Below are 25,057 nucleotides of genomic sequence, written 5' to 3'. Positions count from 1 at the left end.
TTTAATGATACGTCTTAGTCTGCTGAAACTATTCATGGTATTGATTGAAAGACGAGGGTGAGTTGCTTTTGACATAGATTATAGTATTTGGTTGCAGTTAGCCATCTTTCGTTGAGAAATTAGAAATCTAACTTGATTGTGCTCTCTTTCAGGGTGCCCTTACTTTGTGACTTTGACCCTCTACACCAGCACGTACTTGCTCTACATAATTTGGTAAAAGCAGCACAAAGTTTGGATGAAATGTCGCAGACCATTACAGACCTACTGAGTGAACAAAAGGCAAATCCCGTTCTTCCTAGTGGTTCGCCCCGTTAGCGTTAATGCCCGTGTTGCTGCAGCTCTGTAAGCCTGTCCCTCTCTTTTCCAGGCATCCGCGAGTCAGACGTCCCCACAGGCGGCCTCCTCACCCCGGATAGAAAGCACGACAGGAATCACAACTACTACCTCACCCCGAACACCCCCTCCACTCGCTGTGCGGGGCCCCTTGTGTCCTGCAGTCTGTCCCTTAGAAGAATTGTCTCCGGATAGCATTGATGCACATACATTTGATTTTGAAACTATCCCCCATCCAAACATAGAACAGACTCTTCACCAGGCTTCGTTAGACTTGGATTCATTAGCAGAAAGTCCTGAATCAGATTTCATGTCTGCAGTGAATGAGTTTGTAATAGAGGAAAACTTGTCATCTTCCAATCCTATCAGTGATCCACAGAGTCCAGAGATGATGGTGGAATCCCTTTACTCCTCAGTCATCAATGCCATCGACAGCAGGCGAATGCAGGACACGAGTGCCCGAGGTCAGGAGCACTCGGGCCACCACGCGTCTCTCAGCGTCCAGTTGGAGAAGTGCCGTGTCACTGCCCACGACTCGCAGCTCAGTGTACAAACCATAAAGGAGGACCTTTGCCACTTCCGAACATTTGTGCAGAAGGAACAGTGTGACTTCTCAAATTCTTTAAAGTGTACAGCAGTAGAAATAAGAAACATTATTGAAAAAGTAAAATGTTCTTTGGAAATAACACTAAATGAAAGACACCAAAAAGAACTACAGTCTTTAAAAAGTGAATATGAGGGCAAACTTGCCGCACTAGTCAAGGAGAGTGAAGAAAATGAAAACAAAATCACAAAGCTGAAAGGAGACTTGGTGTGCCTTGAGGAGGTTTTACAAAATAAAGATAACGAATTTGCTTTGGTTAAATGTGAGAAAGAAGCTGTCATCTGCCTGCAGAAGGAAAAGGATCAGAAGTTGTTAGAGATGGAAAATATAATGCATAGGCAACACTGTGAGATTGAAGAACTGAAGCAGTCACGAGAGGCTGTGCTAGAAGACTTAAAGAAGCTCCGTGCGGAGAATGATGAGAAGCTCCAGCTGTTGAGGGTGGAGCTCCAGTGCCTGGAGCAGAGGCAGCTGAAGGACTTGGAGGACACTCTGCAGGTCAGGCACACCCAGGAGCTCAGGAAGGCCATGACCGCCCATGAGGTCTGTTTGGAGAAATTAGAAAAGGAAAATCAACAAAGAATCGAGCAGATGCAAGGTTCTCATGCCACAGCCATCCAGGAAAAAGAACAGCAGCTCCAGGAATTAAAACTCAAGGTTTCTGATTTGTCGGACACGAGATGTAAGTTAGAGGTTGAACTTGCCCTGAAGGAAGCAGAAACGGACGAAATAAAAATTTTGCTGGAAGAAAGCAGAGCCCAGCAGAAGGAGACCTTAAAATCTCTGGTTGAACAAGAGACAGAACATTTGAGAACAGAGATAAGTAAACTAAACCAAAAGATTCAAGATGATAATGAAAATTATCAGGTGGGCTTGGCTGAACTAAGAACTTTAATGACAATTGAAAAAGATCAGTGCATTTCAGAGTTACTTAGTAGACATGAAGAAGAATCTGATATGCTTAGAGCCGAGTTAAACAAAGTGACATCATTGCGTCACCAAGCATTTGAAGTAGAAAAAGGCCTGAAAGAAGAATTGGCTGAACTGCAGAGTAAACTGGACTCAGAATTGAGTGCTCTTGAGAAACAAAAAGATGAGAAAATCACCCAGCAAGAAGAGAAATACGAAGCTATTATCCAGAAACTTGAAAAAGACAAAGAGGAATGTGTCATGAGGCACGAACAGGACCGAGGACAGCTGATTCAGAGGCTTAATTGTGAAAAAGAGGCAGCTATTGAGACTGCCCGTAAAGAAATGAGCTTGGAAAGGGAAGCTGTTGAGAAGGAGCTGTTAGAAAAAATTACACATCTTGAGAGTCACATAGCAGAAAGGTAAGAATGAACTTCAGTCTATGATCATAAAATTAAAGTCTCAGTGATGGAGATTTTAATTGTGAGTGTCATCACGGCACCTTGATTTTTTACTCATTTACCTTAGGTAAAGGTAATGGTGGAGATACTTTATGAGGTAAAAACGTACGTTTTAAAGTAGTGTTTCTCACAGACATCTAAAAAAAATGAACAGGCTACGTGAATCCATTAGGATGGCTTTTAAAAATGGATTCGTATTTTGGATTTTGAGAGGAATAATTTTTGAAAATTTCCTATGTTTTCGGGATCTTCTTATTCCTTTTTTAAGTTATACATTTCCTTTTGGTTTGTTTGTAGTTCTTTCCCTAAATTCTTCATTTGGAAGTTACTTATTTTCATTCTTTTAAAATACTGTATGTATGTATGCATAAAAGAGAAGTAGTTAGTAACTTCTGGGTTGGTGGTTAGCTTTCTGGTGCTTATTTTCTTGATATTACAATTTCGGTTATTTCCTCTGTGATTCAAAAGATAATGTTAAATGCTGGGTTTATACAGTGGTGAGGGTTTTTGCGTTGTCGTTATGGTCGCTGCCGGACGTTACTGCCTTGGCTGAGAGAAAGTGGGCTTCTGCATTTCCACTCGTTAAAATTCATTGAAGGGGTTTGTGGCCTAATAAACAATTTCTAGAACATTATCAGTTGGTTCTATCATTAATTTTTCCAAGGGAACATATGTATAGGTATATTTGCATTGGCTATTTTAACCTCTGGCTGGAGGTTAAAGGGACTTTTACACCGTCTCCTGTGATCGACTGTCCGCTGTGTGGTGTTCATACCCTGGTGTGCAGTCCACCCTCCGCGTCTGTTTTGAAGACAGAAAGCCTTTATGTGTTCCGGAGGGATGGCGGGCTCTTAGAGGAACTAGGCCGTACACGAACCTTCTCAGAGCTTGGGGGACGCCGAGGTCCGGGCAGTCACCGCAGAAGGCTGGGAGGGCACCGGTGACACAGCAGGAGGACAGACGCTGGCGCGCCCACCGCGGCTGGCGGCCGGCGGGGCCCCTGGGACGGCGCGGCGGCTCCGGGCGTCCCCACGGGGCCCAGCGATGGGCTCGGGGTGCGGCTCAGCCCGGGACTGTGTTCCTGGACGACGGGGAGCGGCCCCGGGGAGCGGGCCCGGCCACCCTTCTCCTTCCGGACTCCACGCTCGTCCTCCTCGCTGGCGGATTTGCGGTTGCAGAGGGGGTTCTGGGAATAATCCGGTGCAGGTGAGGCCCTGGCACGGCGGGCCGCCCGCCACCGGGCACCCTGTCCTCCCCCGGCTCCCGCGTCTCTCTCACCCGCACTGACCTGCCGGAGCCAGGCTCCCGCGACGCGGCCTCTGTCCCCCGTCTCCCCTCCCTGGGGCGTATGCGCCACCCCGGAGTGGATGCGCGGCGCCAAGTTCCCCTTTCCACACGGACGGTCTCTCTCCAAGACTCTGTTGGCCGGTCCTCCCCCGGGGCGGGCGTCCTCGAGTTCACCGCTGATCTCGGGCGCCCCTGCCCGCCGGGCTCTCGTCCTGCCCCTGGGCTCTGGAGCCGGGCCCGCCAGTCCGCTTCCCTGCCGGGCTCGCCGTGGCTGTGATGGAGAAAAGGGAAGCGCCTCCTGCGCCCGCCTGGTGCTGCCGGGGCTCGTGTGGGCCCGCCTCGCGCCTACCACGTCGTCACCCGAGTGTCCCCCCCGGCGTCCTGGCTCCGTGGGCGAGACAGTGTCCCCTTCCTGACAGGCGTCCCAGGTCGCGCGGTAACTGGGGAGAGCACGGTCAGGCTCTCGGCCTCTAGACCCAGGAGCGAGCCCTGAGCCACCTTACGGAAGGGAGACGCTCACCCGCTTCGGGATCCTGAGCGCCTCAGCCGCGATTCTCCTGGAGGACTTGCCGAGGCTCCGCACACTGCCCACTTCGGCCGCAGACACGTCAGGCACCCGCTGGGAGACGGCCCCGCCGCAGGGCAGCTGGCACGGGTTGCAGGGGCTCCCACACAGCAGGAGGCTGGGCAGGTGTCCAGGAGGAGCTGGCTACTGGGTGCTGCCCGCAGCCCTCGGGGTCCTCACCCGCACCCTGGACGGGCGTCTCGCAGGCCTGGACCGCTGGGCACTCAGAAATCTCGCTGTGCTCACAGGCTTGTGGGCTTCCACGGCGCTCATTGCTCACCCCACCGGCACTCACGTGTCTTGCCCTGGTAGCTCAAGTAGTGGCTAATTCCTGTTTACCAGGCCTGAGGAGCATGTTGCCATAAATGGGTTGGATTAGTGTGATTTCTTGAGGAATAGCAGGAAGATCGATATCCCTGCCAACGAGATTTCAACAGAGGAGGAGAGTTGATCTAATCCTGGATAAGACAGTCGATTGCGGTCCCTGTTGGTGAAATCACACTGCTTCCTGTGGTCTCTACCCAGGATTGATAGTCTGTGGCCTGTGGGGATCCAGCCCACAGCCTGGTTTTGTAAACACAGCTGTATTGGCTCACAGAGAGGCCATTTCTCTAGCTGTGGCCTGTGGCTGCTTTCAGCAGAGTTGAGTAGCTGTGGTGGAGATTGTCTGAGTAACATTTATACTATTCAGTATTTGTCTTTACAGAGAAAAGTTTGTTTATCCCTGGTCTGTACTAATAAGAATAAAGGGGGAAGAAATCACCGTATCAGTAGCTACATGTCAGGTAGTAGTGGTCTTGTTAATTTGCTCCAGTAAAGAGGTTGTGTAAGAAATAGCAGTTTTATTGGAGTCACTACCTGATTAAATTATGGTAACCCACTGCTTGTTTTTATATGTTTTCGACAGGACACATACTTAAGTTGAGCAAGATAGTGGTAGAAATCTCCTCTGTGTTTCAGGGATTTTACCTGGCTCTTTCTGCCATAATGGTCCTCGTTCCATCAGTAGGGGGACCGGCAGTGATTCGCCAACAGTTGCTTTTACATCTGTTCCATTTCAGATCCTAGATGGAATGACGCGTCTCTCGTGTATGGTTGTCAGTGGTGTCCTGGTGGACCACAGCGGCATTAGTAACATGAGAACCAGTGCTCAGTATTCCCTCAAAAGTTGATTAATTACTTTCCTTGAATATACACTCAGCCTGGAAAATGGCCGTGGGTCTCTCTGAAGGTTAGAAAGAAAACTCAGTATAAAATTTTGGCATTGTAGTTGGTGACTGACTCAGGTCTTGGAATTGGGTGAAAGATGGCGATTCTCTGGAAGTTAGATCTCTGAACGCCAGCTACCGGGTTTTTTAAAAATCAGTTTAATAAGCCTTTGTTGGCCCATTCTGTTAGAGCCCTAGTGACAGCCACTGCCAGAGGTTTTTCTGGGTCAGACTTTTGGTTGCTCTGGCTCTGCTGCCTGTGAGGGCACCACGTCCTGCGTCTGGTTAAGTGGTGCTGGTCGGCCTCTCCCCTCCAGAACCTGTCCTGCCCGTGAAGCTCGTTGAATTTTACTGGCTTGTCCCGCCACTCTCCCTCTTCTGCAGGCACCCTGCAGAGCCTTTGGGGTGGTGTTTCTGAAAGCCTTGGTGAAGGAGCATTCTCTGAGCCCTACCGGGGGTATATAATAAATCCCAGGATTTTAGTTTCTTTTTAAAGTGTCACATTTTGTCAGTGGTAACAAGTTATGTCACTTATTCATTGAAGTAATGTTGATCATTTTTGAGAAAACATCTATCAAAAATGCAAGTCTAAATAACCAGAGCTCGTCATTTTTCAAATAGAAGTAGTGCACCATGAAAGAAGGTGCTCCTTCGTCACACACAAAACAGATGTGCAGGTGCTTTTCCATGAGACAGACGTACCTTGTGATGCAGAAGGGCTTCGTAGGTACTTCTCATTTTGTCACACAGAGGATTAAAAGATGTAGGCTCAGTGGTCAGGATCCAGTAATATTAATAATTTTACTGCATCAAGGATATTCCAAAATAAACCTGCCTTCCCTTGGAGTGCTTTGAAGTGCAGGATACGGTGATTGAGAGTATAGTTGGTGCCACTGTCTCTCCATTAAGGTGTCAACAGCTTTATCATCTGTGCGACGCCAGCAGGGAGTAAAAGATAGCATCTTGGCGTCATCGTGTGAGTAGTTTTGACCTTAGTGATCCCTTGACTGTTACCTCCGGGGTTCTGTGGATCGCCCTTTGCGCGTCACTGGTGTAGGGAACCAGTTGGCAGTTTCTGTAAAGGCTTCCTTTTCAGTGTTCTAGACTTTGAGGGATAAGTGGTCTCTGAGCTATTTAGCTTCACTGTTGTATCAAGAGGAGTGAGAGAGATGAACGAACAGGCACGGCTGTGCTCCGGTGAAACTCACAGGTCACAGGCCGGATCTGGCCCGCAGGCCGTGTTTTACCCGTTAGGTCCAGGTTTCAGGCTATCACCATAGCAAACTGATAATAGCTAATATTGAATCTAGAATCTCTGGTCTTTACATCCACACAAATTTTGGCCTGATTCTTCCTGTTGTAACTCTCATTGGGTCCATCCCTGTACATATTTCCTATGATTCTGCCAAAATAAATGAAGAAAATCTTGCAGTTGTATTTTCTCCTTGGTTAGATTTTTAGCTCCTCTGGGATCTGGGGATTTGAAAGCCGCGCTGGGTCGAGTAGTAGTGAAGTGGTGGAGAGGTTGTCGAGAAGAAAGATCAGCTTAACTGAGAAGGGACCTCAGGAAGGTGATCCTGATCTCTCCAGAGAAGGGGGCAGAAGAGCTTGGTGGGCACTGGGGGCTCTGCTGGACGTCTCCAGACTCTCACTCCCGGAAGACACAGCTGTCCGGCTCTGCAGTGGGGGCCCGGCTCCACCGGAGCGCCCGTTGCCCTGGTGCCAAGGTGGTTGCTGCCTTCCGGTTGGAGCCGGTCAGAGAATCAGTCCCAGGTCTCTGTCTTGATGGTTTTCTCCCCTAGGGTTGTATTTGTATCTGTCTGATATGAGCTTAGAAAAATAGAGCCTCTTTTAAGTATTCCAAGAATAAAGGGTTTAATACTAGGTTTAGAACTTGTATGAATTTGGGGAGGGCTGGCGGAGAGAAGGGTAAGCGTTGCTGCTGAAGGGCTGGGAGTTGGTAGGTTCACAGTCACCTTGAGTACAAAGCTGGTGGCTCATCAGGAAACCGTTACAGATTCTTTGGAGATTTCTGCCAGGTGTCTACGGAGACGTCGACCCAGGGAGTTCACCTGGAAACCCCTTGTGACCCTCATTGCCTCCCTCTCTGGTCACAGCCCCCTCTGGAGTGACAGACTCTAGCACTCCTTTATGCAGGTAACTTTTTGTTGCCAAACTTGAGACCAGAGCCTCCTGGGAAGGGGATTCTGCAGAGTGTCGTTCTCGGCTGCTGTCGCACAGAGGAAGCCCTTGAAAAGGAGTGAGGAGACTTGAAGGGAGTGGTGCCGATGTGACAGCACCCAGGCCACCTCCTCTCCCAGCCGTCCCCACTCGGCCGGTTGTCCATCTGCCAGCAGCAGCGTTGAGAGGCCACCTGCCTGGGAGAAGCGTTGGCGAGATATAAATGGGAGTATTAATTATGTCTGTAATGTCAGAGAGGTCCCACAGATGAGCGAGAAAAGGGCAAACAGTCCATGAGAAAAATGGGCAGAAGATGTGAATCGACAGATCAGAGAAGACAGAAGACAGCCAGGATGCGAATAGCTGCTCCGCCTACTTGGGATTAAGGAAATGCAGAATTAAAAGTGGGTACCTTTTCTCCATATAACTGGGAAAAATGAGCTCAGTAGTATATATTATTTTGAGAGTTGAGGGCAGGGGCTTTCTCACACCCCGTGTACACGGAACACGCATGCAGGACACGTGTGTGTGGTTTGCATGTGTCGGGAAGCCTTCCTCCCGTGCCGCTCATAGGCGTGTGTCCAGGAGCAGTTGCTGTGGGTCTGCCTGGGGACGGGAACACTGGAATAGGGTGTCGTTTCGAATCTCTTATTCTGTGATCTCAGAAGAGTTTTAAAAAACCCACGATCAACTACTCGGTTACTAGGCCCGAATCTAATGCAGTCACTGATGGGGGAGAGGCCACTCTGGTGTGTGTTCAGTGCGGGTTTCCTAGTTACGAGGAGCACTGGGTGAAATAGCTTTGCTCGCACACACTGGTTAATGGACGTGGGGGAACCAGAGTTGCTGTGCTTCAAGTTCCGTGTGATGGGATGACGTTCCCAGCTGATAACAGATACACCTTGCTTCCTTGAGTTTTAAGCTCAGGGCCTTTTTAAGGTTTTAAATTAATATATGGAAAGATAGGGTTATGTAAGTTTCTCTTTTGGGGGAGGGCAGCCTTTATTGATAAATTTCTTAGATTTCCCTGGTAGCACCGCTGGATCAGAAACACCTTTAACTAAATTGTGAGATACTGTAACCCTTTTTTACGTCTTCTCCCCACACAACACAAACATGGCTCCTAATTCCCCAGAGGAAGCCAGCCAGTGACGCTGTTAAAAAAACTACTTAAAATATTCAGCTGTTACTTACTGCTCAATTGCTAGGGTTAATTCCCCCTGAGGTCAGAGCCGTTTGGGGCCTTAGAGTCCTGCAAACTAAAGCTGAATGATGGGGCTGGTGGTAATCTGGAGCGTTTTCTATGGGAGCCTCCAGCAATGTGACACAGTGTGTGCTTTTGGTCAGACTAATAATAACAGTCCCTCGATGTCATGGGGGTTGGTTCCAGGACCTCCCCCAAATACCAAAACCCACCGAAGCTCAAGTCAACTTGTATAGAGTGGTGTGGTGTTTGCATATAACCTCCTGTACACTTCAGATTATCTCTAGGTTACCTGTAATACCTAACACAGTGAGATGCTGTGTAAATAGTTGCCAGCCCTCAGGCAAATTCAGGTTTTGCTTTCTGGAACTTTCTGGGATATTTTCAACTTGTGGTTGGTTGAATCCGTGGATGCGGAACCCAAGGATAAGGAGGGCCGACCATAGAGCCACGAGAAGCCCTGCCCCAGCACAGCGTGGTTCTGGATCATTTCTTATGTTAAAAGCTCTTTTCTTGTTGTTTTTTTTTTTGCCTGCGTTGGGTCTTCGTTGCCGCGTGTGTGGGCTTTCTCTAGTTGCGGCGAGCGGGGGCTGCTCTTCCTTGTGGTGCGCGGGTTTCTCATTGCGGTGGCTTCTTGTAGCGGAGCACAGGCTCTAGGCGCACGGGCTTCAGTAGTTGTGGCACTCGGGCTCAGTAGTTGTAGCGCGCAGGCTCAGTAGTTGTGGCTCACAGGCTTAGTTGCGCCGCGGCAGGTGGGATCTTCCCGCACCAGGGATCAAACCCGTGTCCCCTGCACTGGCAGGCGGATTCTTAGCCACTGCGCCACCAGGGAAGCCCCATAAGCTCTTCTTTCTTTGTTTTTACTGCCAAAATGTTCACCTTGCGGGTCAGCACATACCCTGTGCTGATGTCACAGGTGCTCCTCCTGGGTGTTGGGGATGACCGTGTGTTTACAGAGTCAGAAGTGTCTGAACGTCCTTGTGCCGGAACTGTCCTCTCCTTCCTGCCTCATCCTCGCACAGCACTGACCCTGAAATAGAAACAGCACTGCCCTCGGTGCACTGGGCAGTGCACAGGTGCAGGGCACCTAGGAAGGAAAGTACTTCCTGCCTGTGCACGCACACGCGATGTGAGCGCACAATTGCACTCCTACAGGATTCTTACTACTTAGCGTCCTGTGTCAGCTGAAACCTCTCATGCAGACATGCCCCAGTGTTCTGACCAGGATCCTTACAACAGTCTTCTAAAAATCTAAATTCACTATATGTCATTCTTTCTAGACAAAATTCTTCAGTGACTTTACATTGTACTTAAAATACATTTGGTTACTTAAAAAAAAAAAGTTATGGTTGAGAGTCCGCCTGCCGATGCAGGGGACACGGGTCCGTGCCCCGGTCCGGGCAGATCCCACATGCCAAGGAGCGGCTGGGCCCATGAGCCGTGGCCGCTGAGCCTGCGTGTCTGGAGCCTGTGCTCCACAACGGGAGGGGCCACAACAGTGAGAGGCCCACGTACCGCAAAAAAAAAAAAAAAAAAAAGTTATTGAAGTATAGTTGATTTACAATGTTGTGTTAGTTCTGTGTAATTTTGAAAAAATTAATGCTGTATTTAATTTTTAAAGTCATACCATTGAATCTACCAAAGAAGATTCTTCAAGCCTAGTCGCTGAACTTCAAGAAAAGCTCCAGGAAGAAAAAGCTAAGTTTCTAGAACAACTTGAAGAGCAGGAGAAAAGAAAAAACGAAGAAATGCAGAATGTGCGAACATCTTTGATTGCTGAACAACAGGTATGTAGGTCTCCCACCTTACTGCATTCATTCTAGGTCTAGAGGAGATGAACATACATTAACAAGTAAAATTTCTTTGTGTAGCTGAGGTTTCTTATATCTTAAATGTGATTTTCCCACATTGATCATGATGGTATTTATTATTAAATATCTTCTTCGTGATAGAAGCATTTTCTTTTTAATGGTCATTATGTCACATAGGTGTTTCAGAATGAAGCAGTGCTAGATTAGAAATTAGGAAATGTAAATTCTGTTCCTGGTTCCTTAGCTACCTATGTGATCTCGTAAACATCATTTAACCTCTTCCCATCAGTTCAGTTTTTTTGCAGCTGAAAGTGTTTGTACTACTGCATAGATGATAGTTGAATTTTTTTTTCTAAGCTCTAAAATTTTATTCTAAATTACAGGCTGATAATTCTTATCCGTGTGATAGGCTGGCGGTAGGTTATGGTGGAATACTGTTGAACTTTGGTGATTCCCTTATTGATCTGGATCAGTGGTGAGAGCTGACGCTTGTGAGGTCAGCAGCGGCCAGTCCACTGAGGGTCAGGATGCCCTGTGAGGGAGCATTACATCAGCTAAGGTGCTGGGCGGCAGTGGGAGAGGAAATAAAGGAGCGACGCGGTCGGATTTGTACGTAATCAGGATCGCTGGCTGGGGCGCGGGGCAGGGTGAGGGCTGCCAGAGCGGACCGGACCGGGGTGAGAGCAGGTGTGAGTCAGGCCGGGGGCAGCGCGACATCCCTTTTTACCCCGAGGAGTACGTTTCTGAGACCGCTAGGCATGTTACAGTTGATGTGCACGTTGAACGTGGTGTGGTGCAGTTTTCCTTTTCTTATTGTCTTTTTAGAGTTTAAAAAAAATGTCAACCAGAGAACAGAAAGAAAATGTAGAAGTGTAGTTCCACACACTTAGGAGCTTTAAATGTTAAGGCCTGGGGCTTCCCTGGTGGCGCAGTGGTTGAGAGTCCGCCTGGCGATGCAGGGGACGTGGGTTCGTGCCCCGGTCTGGGAGGATCCCACATGCTGCGGAGCGGCTGGGCCCGTGAGCCGTGGCCGCTGAGCCTGAGCGTCCGGAGCCTGTGCTCCGCAACGGGAGAGGCCACAACGGTGAGAGGCCCGCGTACCGAAAAAAAAAAAAAAAAAAAAAAAAGTTAAGACCTGGGGAAAGACAGAGGAGCCTGGAAAACGGGGAATGAGAAAGAGGAACCAGAAACAGAGTGTGCTTCACGGAGACCAGGGAGATGAACTGTCCAGGGCTGGGGAGGAGCCACCAGGGGTAAAGTGAAGAGGCCGCTCAGGTCTCTGTTTTTAGAAGTCTGAAGTTGCGCATTCTTTCATGTCTCCTCCTCCGTGAGCTACGTCTTTCTCTCCCGCTTTCTTGCTGCCTGTCTCTGTGCTCCCCTGAGTCTGTGCAACTGCAAACTTCCAGGATTAAGGGGGGATGAAATAAGACGGAGACCAGCGTGGAAAGCTGCCAGCCATCTAATCCACATGTAGTTCTTCTTTTAATAGTTGTCAAACGAGAGGGGAGGTGACTCCTAAGGTACCTGCCAATTTTAAGTGGTGTTTGGATGTTAAGTGGTAGTTACTTGAGTTGATTTGTAACTAGCTTTATAAGGGCTACTTGGGCCTAGTTGGCTCTTACATTAACTAGTCTTGTTTCTAATCTGTATGTTATAAATTGTGTTAACTTTTCTGAAAATCCATTTGATATTGCAGAAACAGCCAGAGGTTATGAAAACAAAGTAACTAATATACTGTTATAAATATTTGTTAATTTTCTACCATAAATGATACAGAGCAATGGCTTAATACAAAGGCATATCATAAATATTCTTTTTGAGGGGATCTTCCTGTCTGCTTTCTGGCTAGAAATGAGTTTAACTCAGTATTTAACAAATTCACTAATTTTGGCCCAAGAATGCCACATTCCTGTTAAATGTCTCTGTTTCTAGCATCATTGGCATTAATGATTGATTGGAGGATCTTTGACTCTTAGTTTGGGAAATTGGCTCACGGGATCTCTGCAGGCAGTTGGTATGTATGAGATCCGCGGTGAGAAGGCTTTCCTAGAAGTCGAGGAGTGGCAGGTCCAGCCATTATAAGCCAGCAGATATGCAGATGAGAGGAGGAGATGGGATACAGTCATGTCCAAAACGTGACTGTGGAATCGAGATTTAGCTAAGGACAGAAGGAAGATTCCAGAGGCAGGGAGATCACTAAAAGAAAACAGTTCAGTACATAACAGCACTGGTTAAAGTGTTGGCTATTTTATTTCTTTTCCCCACATTTAAGACATATTTACTAATGCTTTTCCTCTGACAATAAATATGTGGACAGTAATGTGAAAATAGCATTCATTTTCAAGGTATTAAATTGGAACATATCTTAATACAGAACTAGGAAAATACAATCGAATGTGTTTACCACAGCGTGCCATTTTTATTTCAAAATAAACATCACTTGTGAATTACGCTTTTTCTTCTCCCCATAGAGGCGCACCATGCAAAAACAGACGTATTTTCTTTAGCTCTAGCTGCCCTGTGCATGCAGATAATTTAAGTAGTTATCGTTCTGTTGTTCCAGACCAATTTTAATACTGTTTTAACAAGAGAGAAAATGAGAAAAGAGAACATAATCAGTGATCTCAGTGACAAGCTGAAAAGCACGATGCAGCAGCAAGAGCGGGACAAAGGTCAGTGACGCTTCCTAATGCGACATTGTTAGTTCCGTGTCACACTCAACGATTGTAACGCTCACGTCCGCCCGGGGCTGCAGATTTGATCGAGTCCCTGTCCGAGGACCGCGCGCGCTTGCTGGAGGAGAAGAAGAGGCTGGAGGAGGAGGTCAGCCGGCTGCGGGGCGGCGGCCCTGTCCCCTCCCCGGGGGTGGCCGTCGCCCCCGAGCTGTATGGGGCCTGTGCGCCTGAGCCCCTGGCGGAGGCCCCGGATGCCCTCGGCGAAGGCAGGCCGGACTCAGCGCTGGAGACCAGCATGATGTCTGTCCGGTGAGTGCCCGTCCTGCCCGCCGGGGGCCGCGGCCCGTGGACCTGAGCGCTGCGCGTGTGAATTCTCCGTGCCACGGCCTGTGATAGTGCCACTGATGGTGTGCAGGAATCCACTTCGGCACGTTTTCATACCGTGCCCAGGTGCCACCGCAGTGTGCAGGCGGCCGGGCGGGGACCCTGCAGGGGGGTCTAGGCCTTGAGGCCATGGCGTCAGGGGCGCAGGGCTTCCTTAGGGTCGCCAGTGTGTCCAGCGTGCTGAGGCCGTGCTGGGGGGGAGGGAGTTGTCACTTCTGTGTGGAAACTGAAGTTAAATCAGATAAAAGTCAAACTCACGGAAGCAGAGAGCAGGAAGGTGGCTGCCAGGGGCTGGGGTGGATCGTGGGCCGTGTTCTTACGAAGAGGCGGGTGAATGACGTGAGGTGACGGGTGTGTCAGTTAACTTGACGGAGGGGCTCCTCCCACAGCGCGGACGTGCGTCAGGCCATCGCGTTGCGCACTTTAGATACATTACGGCTTTACTTATGGCTCAGCTTAAAAAAATGAAACAGCCTGCACGCTCTTTCTTGTTTTCTTTTCTGATTCGTTTCTGACTACCTCAATGTGATGGGCAAATTCACACATGACAGTGACTAGGGCTTTGTAGACATGTAGGAATACTTTTGTAGTCTTTATATAGATTTGGTTCTTTATGAACTGAAGCTTTGAGTTTTATAGCCCACTCAAGGACTTGTGGCATTTTGTTTGTTTTTAGTTTTAACGGTGAAGCCGCCCAAGAATGACCGTTTTATCTGTAACATGGATAAGAAGAATGGTCCCTGGGAGAAAGCTTGAAATTTCAAAGACATTATCCCTAGAAAAATGCATGCACAAAGTTTTGCTCATAATTTCAGAAGGTTTATCAATCCAGGTCCAGGGTCTGTGGTATAAATTTTATACCACCCTACACCATCAGAATGTGTCCTGATTTAAATGGGCTGCTTCTGAAAATTTAGTACAAACCCTTAAATCTGTAAAGTGCTGTGTATTAACAGTTACATTTCCAAAACCTTATTGGAGACTGTGAAATCCAGAATTTTAAGACTGAAACTAAAATAAGCCATTCTCTCTTAGAGAAAACGTCCACATGCTCTCTGAAGAAAGGCAGAGGATAATGCTGTTGGAACGAGTAAGTGCATCGTTTTCTTGAAACACAGGGTTTAATACATGTGTTCACTCCGGGATGCAGTGAAGTAAACCTTACGCTGAAAGCAGACTTTATTTGTGTTTATAGATTAGGGTTTTTTCTTTTCTTTTCTTTTCTTTTTTTAATTTATTTTTTTGTCGGCACCACGTGGCTTGTAGGATCTTAGTTCCCCAACCAGGGCTCAAACCCGGGCCCTGGCAGTGAAAGTGCTGAGCCCTAACCACTGGACCGCCAGGGACTTCCCCAAATTAGATCTTTTTTAACGGTTATTTTTGTGGTTACTTTCGAGAAGTCCTGTCATCTCTGATCCAAGTGGCCAGGAACAGTTCAGGATTCAGCAGTACAATAGAAGTGTGAATTTCACATATTAATTTCAAAGAACAAAATATTAACTATTTTCCAAAATAGGGCACAAGTAGAATATGTGAATAATGAAGAAAAGTTAGGGTTTTTATAGTGATTAATTGAAGTGAAGAGAAAAAAGTGGTAATAAGGGGTTTCTTCTCAGTTGCAGACTTTACACATCTTTGTTCAGAGACCACTTTTCATTGCTTAGGCTTTGAAGATTTTTAACACTTTAGCTCCCTACAAGATAACTGATAAGAACTCAGAGTCAGAATTGTACAGATTTGTGCTCTTGCACGTGTGCCCTTGTTAGTGAAGGTTCATCAGCATCTGCTGGCCTGAGTATTATAATTGCAGATTCCTCCTCTTGGGCCCGACCTCCTAACAGAGCCTCTGGGGATGGATCTCAGATAGTTACTGCATATTTACAAGGTCACAAGTGGTTCTAATGCATATTAAACTTTGAGAATCCTTGGCTTAAGGAAATAAACCTAAAATTGTTCTTATTCTCTTTTAAGCCAGTAAATAAGACAGGTGGAAAGGATTCCTAGAAAAGAATGTCCCCACAAACCTTTTATAGTAGAACCAGACTTGAGTACGCAGACTATATTTTCGAGCATAAACCAGGGGTCTCTCTTTCCCACCCCTGCAGACACTACAGTTGAAAGAAGAAGAAAACAAGCGGTTGAATCAGAGACTGGTAAGGTCTTCTCGCCCAGTTGATCTTGACATTTAAAGTGTTTGCATTGCATTTCATTATAAAGATCAGAAGGCTGTGTGGTGTGATTGGTTCTTTCCTGGTAGTTTTCGTTGAGCTGCGCTGGTCACTGATGACAGTTGACTCTTAAGCCTGACCACATGTACTGCCTCAGTCTTACAATGTTAAAAGCAGCCGGCAAAATCCAGATTGTCTTTTCTGATTATTAATAAGCTATAATCTCTTAGGATTGCATAATTACATGTGTTTGTAACGTCAGGTTAGGGCTCTTGGTTAAGTGAGCGAATAGTCAGAGCTGCTCCTCCCGAGGCTCTTGTTGGCGCGTCCGCCCGTAGGTGTGTGGAATCAGCACCTTCTGTCCGTCAGGGATTTTTTTTCTTTCTTTTTTTTAACTCAAGGTGTTTGAACCTGACACCTTGCCTGAGACCCTGCGTGGCCCTCTAAATTGCCTTGGCTTTCCTCTAGCCTGTGAATCTAACCAAGTGCTTGATGAGTCAGTTTTACAGTCAATCTTACCTGCTTTAATAAAGCAATTGCTTCATTTTTCAAATTCTGATGGTGACAGTTCATGAGGAAATAGGAACAGTTTAAGGCCTGTGTTCAGGATTTTTGAAAAATTTTAAGGTACAGATTAGAATTGAGTTTTTTTTTTTAAATAAAGTGTCTTGTAGGGAAACATCTGTGCTTTCTTTCGTTTGCCTTTCTTAACTTGAACAGCAAAAATTACGTATTAATTCCATAGCTCTGCCAGAGTGTCAGTCATGAATTTATCACCAAAACAATTTTTTGAAGGCTATTTGCTGTTTCCGTGAGTGAAGCAAACCCTTTTCAAGGAGCCTTGGAGGAGTTGCCTGCGGCCACTGGGGACGCTGCACAGAACAGACATGCTCCACGTGTGCTCCATGCAGCGTCCGCAGTGGGATGGATGCTGTGCTGGGCGAGGGTTTAGGGACTTTGTTCACGGCTGTGCTCCTGGCACCCGGAATAGTAGGTGGTGCACAGCACACCGTAGATGCTGGGGAAAGGCTTACGAGGGAAAGGGTCTGGTCCTTCAGATCCAGAGCGCACCCGCTCCCCCGCGAGCGGCACCTCCGGGTCACTCATACTTTCATATCGATTGACAGCTCTGTTCAGCCAGTGCTTCCTCACGTCTAAGCCCTTGTTTGTAACAAATACGTGGAGAGCTTAAGCTTTTTTAAGAAAATCTAAACAGAGTTGAATACAGTCTGAAAAATGGATCATTAAACTTGTTCTCACGGGCAGCATGTAGACTATTTGGATGATTTTGAAAACAGGTTGGAATACACTTTTAGGTCTTTCTAGTCCCTACTTATTGTTTTCTTTCTCTTTTGTTTTTAAACATTAATTGAGACCCTTCATAGTGTTCAAAGGGAAATGGAAAAAATTCTGAGCGTCAGAATTAAACTTATGAACAAAGAGAAATCCATTTTTTTCTGTCCTTGATCTGTGTGGTTATAATTGGGCCCACGCTGCTTGGGAGGGATACCTTGGGACCCGTGTCCCATGTATCATGTGACAGTGTGAGAAATGTGCTGAAGCCTGACTGAGGAGCGGAGAGTCCCGGCCGAGCTGAGGCAGCCACAGAGCAGTTAGCCCGTCCCGTCCAGTCCCATCCCGTCGTGTCCCCCTGCGATGCTCGTTAGTAGAGGGGGAGGGAGGGCAGCCCCTTCCTTGTGTCATGCTTGCTCGGAAGAGTGGGTTTTAAACTCTTCTCGAAAAACATCAGTCTCCTTCCTAGTGATATTTTTTAGGATTAAATATGTATTTGTAAATAAAGTGATTCTATATTCAGTCTTTAATCTAGCGGAACCTGATTAAGAAATTACATAAGTAAAAGTGTAGGTAAATTTGTCCACTGAAAGTAATTGTTGAAGGAAAGGAATTACATTAATGGAGCAGAGAAGTTTGGACCCTGAAAGCTGGGACACAGACGTGAATGTGTGTAACGTTGGAAGAAATGTTTGCAGCGTGGACCTAGTAAGTGCATCGAGAGAGAACATGCTACTTGTGTAAGCTTTGTGAACTGTTCTCTTTCTAGATGTCTCAGAGCATGTCCTCCGTATCCTCAAGGCATTCGGAAAAGATAGCTATTAGAGAGTAAGTATTTGATTTGTATTTTGTGCTTTTTTCTGTGAAAATAATACACTGAACTGAGTGGTATTGAATTGTCAATGAAAATGTATTTCAATGGCTATAATCTTTCAAATTCAGGTTCAGTCAGCTGAGTGTTTTGTACTCATTCATAGTTAACTTTTTTTTTATTGAAAAGCAAGGTTTCTCTAAATTATTTTGGGCACATTAGGATTGTATTCGAAGTCCTTCCTTTCATAGCTTTAATTATCGCTTACACATACATTCCTGAAGGCTTTTGGATTCTACTTCCTTTTCAGCTGGTGCCACCTCTTTTAAATCCCATTTATCACCTTAGTCTTTTTCATTTTAGATTGGAGAATCTTGATATTTGAAGTTGGAGTGTTTCTTCGTTTTTATTTCTCAGACTTCATTTTATTGATATGCTACAAATCCACAATACACTGTTAAAATTATCACTTGAATAATTTAATAGACAATATTCCAGGACCAAATTACCGCATAGTAATGTATTGATTTTTGGCATGGGCTACTGGAAAGGAGGTGTCTGATAAAGCATTGTTAGCCGCTCGTGAACACTGGTCATTTCTTCTCTGCTTGTCAGGACTGACCTAAAAATAAATAAGGCCCTCTGTTTTGTCTGTAATAGATCCATCGACCATACGTTCGGTTATCAGGCACTCCTGATCTTTAACTTCTCATTAGAGTTTTATCTTTTCTCAGTGATTTGAAAGGGCTGGGTGTATCAGTCTTTATCTACCAGCTGTATGTCAAGTCAAATCAATATAAGGTTTTTCAAAGATTAGAGAGAGATGAGCTTAAAAAAAAAAAAAAAAAAACTGCCTCAGAGAGGCCCTATCTTCCTTTTTTAAGGTAATATCCTCCAAAACAGTGCCTGTCACATCTTTTTAGGCAGGCAGTTAAGTGTCCTTTTTTAAGGTATTATCCTCCAAAACAGTGCCTGTCACATCTTTTTAGGCAGGCAGTTAAGTGTCCTTTTTTAAGGTATTATCCTCCAAAACATTGCCTGTCACATCTTTTTAGGCAGGCAGTTAAGTGTAGGATAAGTAATTAGAGGATGATAGACTGTTAACTTTTTAAAGTTTCCCCAGTGGTGTTAATGGTTTATTAGGTGTCGGACCCACTAAGTTATCTTAGATCTAGGTTAACTTTGAACTGATACTCCAAACGACACTTCCGAAGGGCCCTGGAGAGACAGGCACCAGCTGAGGCACCCTAGGCGGTCACACCTACTCTCTCCTGTTCCCTCCTTGCTGGCTTCACCCCGAGTCGGTCATCGCTGTTGACTTGTTTGAGCCCAACTAAGTACACGCAGCTGGTTCACTTGGGTTTTCTTGCAAATCGAGGAGACTCCTTGGAGACCGGAGAAGTAGTATGAGGTAGTGTAAGGTAGTTCTTTCTTTCCCACCGTGACCAAGTGTGCTCCCTCGGTCTATGTTTATTATTGTAAAATGGAAGATCAGGATGAACGCCTTCTTTCTACAGCGAGATGAACTACGATGGGTATTCTCCTTCTCCCCTCACCCAAGCATTGTTTTGGGTTGCGCTCTTTTAAACGGAAGATTGTATTGGAAATTTTATTTTTAAAACTTTTGGGTCTTTGGCGGTTGCGCGCGTTAGCCTTTGAGCGTCTGCGTATGTCCAGCATTCCCGTGAGGGCCTGGGTAGAGTAAAAAAAAATCAGGTAAACATGAAATTTCCTCCTGCACTGTTCATCGAGTGTTTCGCCGAACACTGCAGAATCGAGGTGACTCCTTCGTTCAGTTTTCAGGTGGGAGATCTGGTCCTCATCATCCTGGACGAGCGCCACGACAATTACGTGCTCTTCACCGTGAGTCCCACCTTGTACTTCCTGCACTCAGAGTCGCTGCCTGCCCTGGACCTCAAACCAGGTGAGGGGGGTAAGTGTCACATCTGTAACCAGAACAATAAACCTAGCGTGGAGGGAATATATGGAAGGTTTTTCTCCCACGTTGTCTCATTATATCAGAATTCAATAGGTAAGCAGGAACTCTGCCTAATCTGGTTTTTGTTTGTTCGTTTGTTTGTTTTTCTAAAATCTTCATTATCCAGATTATTTTCCTGGATTCTGCTGATGCAGTTGGGTCAAATATCTCATACTGTAGCAATAGCAGAATTACACTGTTAAAATTCTCCTCCCTATTTAAGCTTCAATATAACATGCTCATTTGTTTATAAGGGCATTACTTGTTTCGGCAAAAATAAATTCTTTTAAATTATAAGATGTCTTTTCTCTCCTATTTATCATCCTGTTTCTACCTTTTTCTTTCATTGAACTTGTCAGTAATTTTTTTTAAAAAGGCAGTAAGCGTTGTTAAAGTATACTAAATTACAATTAGTATATTACTATCATCTATTACATTGATCTTTAAAGAACTCAGAAAGAACAGAATAGGTACCCTGGGATACTTAGGCTAAATAGAATTATTCAAAAACAAGACTGTGTGTCCGTTTGGTTTGATGTTCCTGTTTGCAATGACTTGTGAACATGGTCATATGCCCGTTGTCTGAAGTAGGCCGCACACGATCACACCACCATGGCTGTTGGCGGTGGGTTATGTAGAATGTGACCGTGAAAAATGAGAAGCTTGCAATTTAATTGACTGGTTTTGTACCTTGAAAACAATGAACTTGATTTTTTTTCTTTAATTTTTTTGTAGGTTTTTTGTTTTTCATTTATTTAGACTTATTTGAAAATGATTTTTAAATTTACCAAAAAAGTTGCATAACTAAGTACAGTATAAAAAAGCCGGATATCCTTCGCCGAGAGTCACCTGCGGTTAACGTTCTGCCCCGTTTGCATTACCTCTGCCTATGCACGTCTAAATGCACTGATCCACGGCTGTACACAAGCATGCACACGTTTGTTTCCAGCGTGACCAGGGCGTTGTTATGCCCATGACGGGGACTCATCACTCCTTGGACATGAGTGTTAGATGACTCTTTTCAGAAATTGTGAATTATCCTTGAAGGGCCCTATTAGTCCTTAGAGTAGACTTGCCATGTCCTGTGGTCCAGGAGCTTTTTTATCTTTGTATCACATGGTAGTATCTGTATGTTCATTTCAGATGGTTTATTCAGGATATCTTTTTTTATATGTCATGCCAAGTAAGGTTTATGGAATAAAAATCAGTTTTAGCTTCTCAGAGGCTTTACCCTCAACAGGTAATTTATCGGTCGAATACTTTTGGAATCAGCTCTTTTATGACAGCTTCTCTTCCGGTGAATTTTAAAAGAGACTGAGTATTTATCTCTTACACACTGCCGTGTGAGAACTAGCTTTTTCATTGTGTCTCCTTCCACATTTTTTTGTCTCCCCTCCACACAAGTACTGCCCTTTAGACTTTCTTTCATCCTTAATCCTTATTAGTCATTTATTGTGCACTGACTGTGTTTGCATTGCGGTGCCAAAAAAAAGAGAGAAGACAATGCTTTGCTTTGAACCTAGAATATAAATTTTGTCTGTGTAATAACTGTCTGCTTTCAGTAGCAGAAAAGGTCATGTGTTAGCACTTTCAGTAGGTGGCACTGCTGAGCTAATTTAGAATTCCTAGATTTATTTGTTCATGATTTGTTCTCAGATTGTGTTTTTGTTTCTTGAACTTTGTCAGTTCTGTGGTTTGACTTACCATCTGCACTTAATGAGTAAGTGAAGCCAAAATTAGTGGTTGAAAAGTAAAACGAATTCAGTTTTGTTTTATAAATTGTTATGCATTTCTGTGATTTCACTCTCGAGAATGTCATTAAACTGTTTTGACTCTGGCAGTTATGTTTTCATGAATAATTATAGTTGTACTTTCAAAAAAAATTTAATGGTTTGATTCCATAGCTTCAGGTGCATCTCGAAGACCATGGGTCCTTGGAAAAGTGATGGAGAAGGAGTACTGTCAGGCCAAAAAGGTAAGCCCATCGTGGGACATGGACCTAGGAGTTGTAAGAAGATTCTCAGGATGCTTTATGCAGAACAGTGCTCTTCTTGGCCTTCTAATTCACTTGAATTAGGCCTGAATTTAATGAGTGTGAGTTTGCACCAGCAATTGTATGAATATTTATGTGATTTACCTTCCAGTAGTAGAGGTAGATGGCCAACAAGCTATCAACATATCCAGGAAAACTACAAGTTTCTGTTCTGAGTATTAAATTACTAGTGTTTTCATGTGCAAAAAAAGAACACAACATAACTGGTGATTGATCTGTTTGTAGGTAGAGCTGATGTTTCCTTACTTTTATAATGCTACCCCCACTGAAGAAAGATAATGTGAGATGTTGATGGCTCAGAACGCACCTGACTGATGTTGGCAGTGTCAGTGCTGTAGAGTCAGAGAGATGCAGTGAGCGGTCTTCCTAGCTCGTTTGTGGACCCTGTGCGCCAAAACAGCAATAGAACTTGACCTGTGTGTTGTTGAGGTTTCTTTGATGTTTAAAATAGTAACATATGGCTCACTTTGTAGTGTATTATTTAGCAGTGATTACCGACCCCTCTGTCAGTATTAGTGGCTCGTCTGTTATATGCTCATCTGGTGAGGGGCGGATCTGCGTCCTTTGATAAAGACACCCCTCTCCCCACAATGATCGAGCATTGCATAGTGTGGTAGGATGGTACCTCTGTAATTTGGTTTAATCACCCTTTTCTTTCTGTCTTAGGCACAAAACAGATTTAAAGTTCCTTTGGGGACAAAGTTTTACAGAGTGAAAGCTGTGTCATGGAATAAGAAAGTATAATTTATGGAAGAAATTGAGACATTCTGTGACGTTTTTCTGATTTGTCCCAACAGTGCTCATTCATCACTCCAAAAACAGCAGGCCATCTTTTTATATACAGGTCAACACGACAGCATACTTCTTTCGTGTATATCATTTACTTTCTACCTGGCTACATTTTAGGAACAATAAATTCATCAAAACCCTTGGCTGAGTTAAAATGGTTTTGTTTTTGTTTTTCTACCCAAGTAACTCTAGAAATGCGGACCAAACTAGTTCACTTTCTCAAAGGGCACACCCCGTGCATTGTGGTTTATGATCAGCCATATTCTTTGCCTGTTGCATATACCTTAGCTTGAACTTAGATATTCAGTGTTAGTTGTTATTACCAGCATTTGTCCTTTTGTGAAATCAATATCAGAAAACTTGCACTCTTTAACACATTCTTTATAAAATGTATAAATTCTTCAAAACTATTTAAGGAGGAGTGTTACTGCATGCAGATAATCATAATTTTGAGTTTGCCTCTGTAGATTACTAAAACAAATTGTTTCATTTATTTTTTTAAATGCCCTTTGATGTTTCAAAACAAAAAGGAACTCTAACTTGATTGACTGACTTTAAGATCAGCCATAATCAGCAATCTTCAAAAGCACTTTGAACAGATTGGTCGCCTGGGTTCTACAGGGAGGAGTGTGCTAGTGATGGTTTCTCAAGCAGCACACACACCTTCCCAACACTTTATTATTCTGTTTAGAATAATCATATGGATGAAGTCGTAATTCATGGTTCAGTTTCAGAAAAAACATATTCATTGTACATTAACCATTTAGAGGTCATTTAAATATAACAAAATGTTGTATTGTAAAAGACATGTAGAATTTTAAAACAATAAAGATTTGAACCTGTAAGTGTGTGTGCCTTTTAAAGAAGGATACATTTTTAATATATTTGAGTGATTGCTGGGAAGTGTGAAAAACTTGTTCTGTATCATATCAAAAGAGAAACATATTTATTACAAAAATGTTCTTTAACTATATGCTATGTAACAGGGTAAAACAGTGTTACGTAGAATAGAATTGTGTGAAGCCGATCTTCAGCTAAGTGGCCACAGAGCAGGGGTATTTAAACGAGTAGTTGAGTTGGTTGAGACTTGTTTCAGGTTTGTTGCTAGAGAACAATAATAAAGTGATTCTTTTTTCAGAAAATATTTCATTTCTTCGTAAAAATAAGTTAAATATTTTTTTAAATATGTATGTCTAATAGTACAGAAAATGGAATAAACACCATAGTGTATAGAAAACTGAATTTGACAACATATTAATGAATAAATGAACAAATGATTTCACATGTTTCTATTCAGTCCTTCCATTACATCTTCACGCAGAGAATATCAAAGCACTAAAGAACTTTATATACAGAGTGGTCCTGCTAAGCAGATGTGGTTGGTCTGAATGAATCTGCCGGGGGCCTGTTTGACTTGAGATTTCACGTTGTCATTGTGCCGTGGGGCTGTGGGCTGACGTGTGACATCTCAGGAGTGTCACTCTTTAACGTTGGCTTCTGTTGCTTAGAGTTTTTCTTATATCCCATTTCATATCCATGCTATCAGTGGTCACATAAACCTTCACAAGACAAACAAAAAGAAAATGCAGTTTTCTTAGTTAAAAGGAAGAAAAATGAAGCCTGGTTGAGTTCTTACCATTGGGTCGTTGAGGTGAGCCTTGGCATCAGAATGTCCTTGCTTCAGTCCCAGATCTAACTTTAGTTTTGGCCAAGTTGCATAAACTCTGAACCTCAGTTTTCTCATGTATAAAATGGTGTAATAATAAGACCTACCTCGTAGGGTTATTTTGAAAATTAAGTGATGAAAATTATAAAGGGCTTTGAACAGTTTCAGATAAACAGGTTAAGTACTGAATAAACATTAGCTATTATAAAGATTTCGTTATCAGAATCTGTAAATTCACTGTTCAAACTCGAGTAGAAATGTAGCTCTCTTTATTATGAGAATAATAAAAAATTAAAAAAAAAGTTGAAGTCACATTTAACTGCAGGTAAACTTTAAGCGTACATGAATTACGTGGATAGTTTTACTTTTGCAAAAGTACCTAGATATCCTAAGAACAGAATGAGCAAAAATTATACAAACTTTCATTTTTATTTATTTAAAAAAATTATCATGGTATAAAACATGTACGTGCTTTCAAAAAAATTAATATGCCCTTAAACCCCTGTCCTATTTCCCAGTTTTGCCACGTGGAAGTAATTTTGCTTGTTTGGCCTTTTTTTTTTTTTTTTTTTAATGTGCCAGACTATACGACTATTCTGGTATTTCTTGATAAATCAATTTATATTATCAGTTTACTTTCTCATAGGATACAAAGATTTAGTTACTTCACAAGAACC

At 44.3% G+C, this 25,057-nt stretch overlaps 1 protein-coding gene across 1 annotated transcript in view; it reads left to right on the top strand.

Annotated features, from left to right (window-relative positions):
• RB1CC1 (RB1 inducible coiled-coil 1) overlaps nt 1-23,617 on the top strand; it is a 42,182-nt gene extending 18,565 nt beyond the window's left edge. The window contains exons 13-23 of the mRNA XM_079722360.1: nt 153-279; nt 368-2,268; nt 10,374-10,539; nt 13,127-13,235; nt 13,319-13,547; nt 14,658-14,712; nt 15,728-15,775; nt 17,853-17,911; nt 19,691-19,818; nt 21,777-21,847; nt 22,592-23,617. Coding sequence (XP_079578486.1) covers nt 153-279; nt 368-2,268; nt 10,374-10,539; nt 13,127-13,235; nt 13,319-13,547; nt 14,658-14,712; nt 15,728-15,775; nt 17,853-17,911; nt 19,691-19,818; nt 21,777-21,847; nt 22,592-22,669 — 2,971 coding nt within the window. The 3' untranslated portion in view covers nt 22,670-23,617. The remainder of the gene's footprint in view (nt 1-152; nt 280-367; nt 2,269-10,373; nt 10,540-13,126; nt 13,236-13,318; nt 13,548-14,657; nt 14,713-15,727; nt 15,776-17,852; nt 17,912-19,690; nt 19,819-21,776; nt 21,848-22,591) is intronic.
• Nucleotides 23,618-25,057: the final 1,440 nt, after the last annotated feature.

Source organism: Hyperoodon ampullatus (genome assembly GCF_949752795.1).
Source record: "Hyperoodon ampullatus genome assembly, chromosome: 17".
NCBI classification, from domain to species: domain Eukaryota; kingdom Metazoa; phylum Chordata; class Mammalia; order Artiodactyla; family Ziphiidae; genus Hyperoodon; species Hyperoodon ampullatus.
The sequence above is the reverse complement of the archived record's forward strand: the minus strand, read 5'-3'. Positions and strand labels throughout refer to the sequence as shown.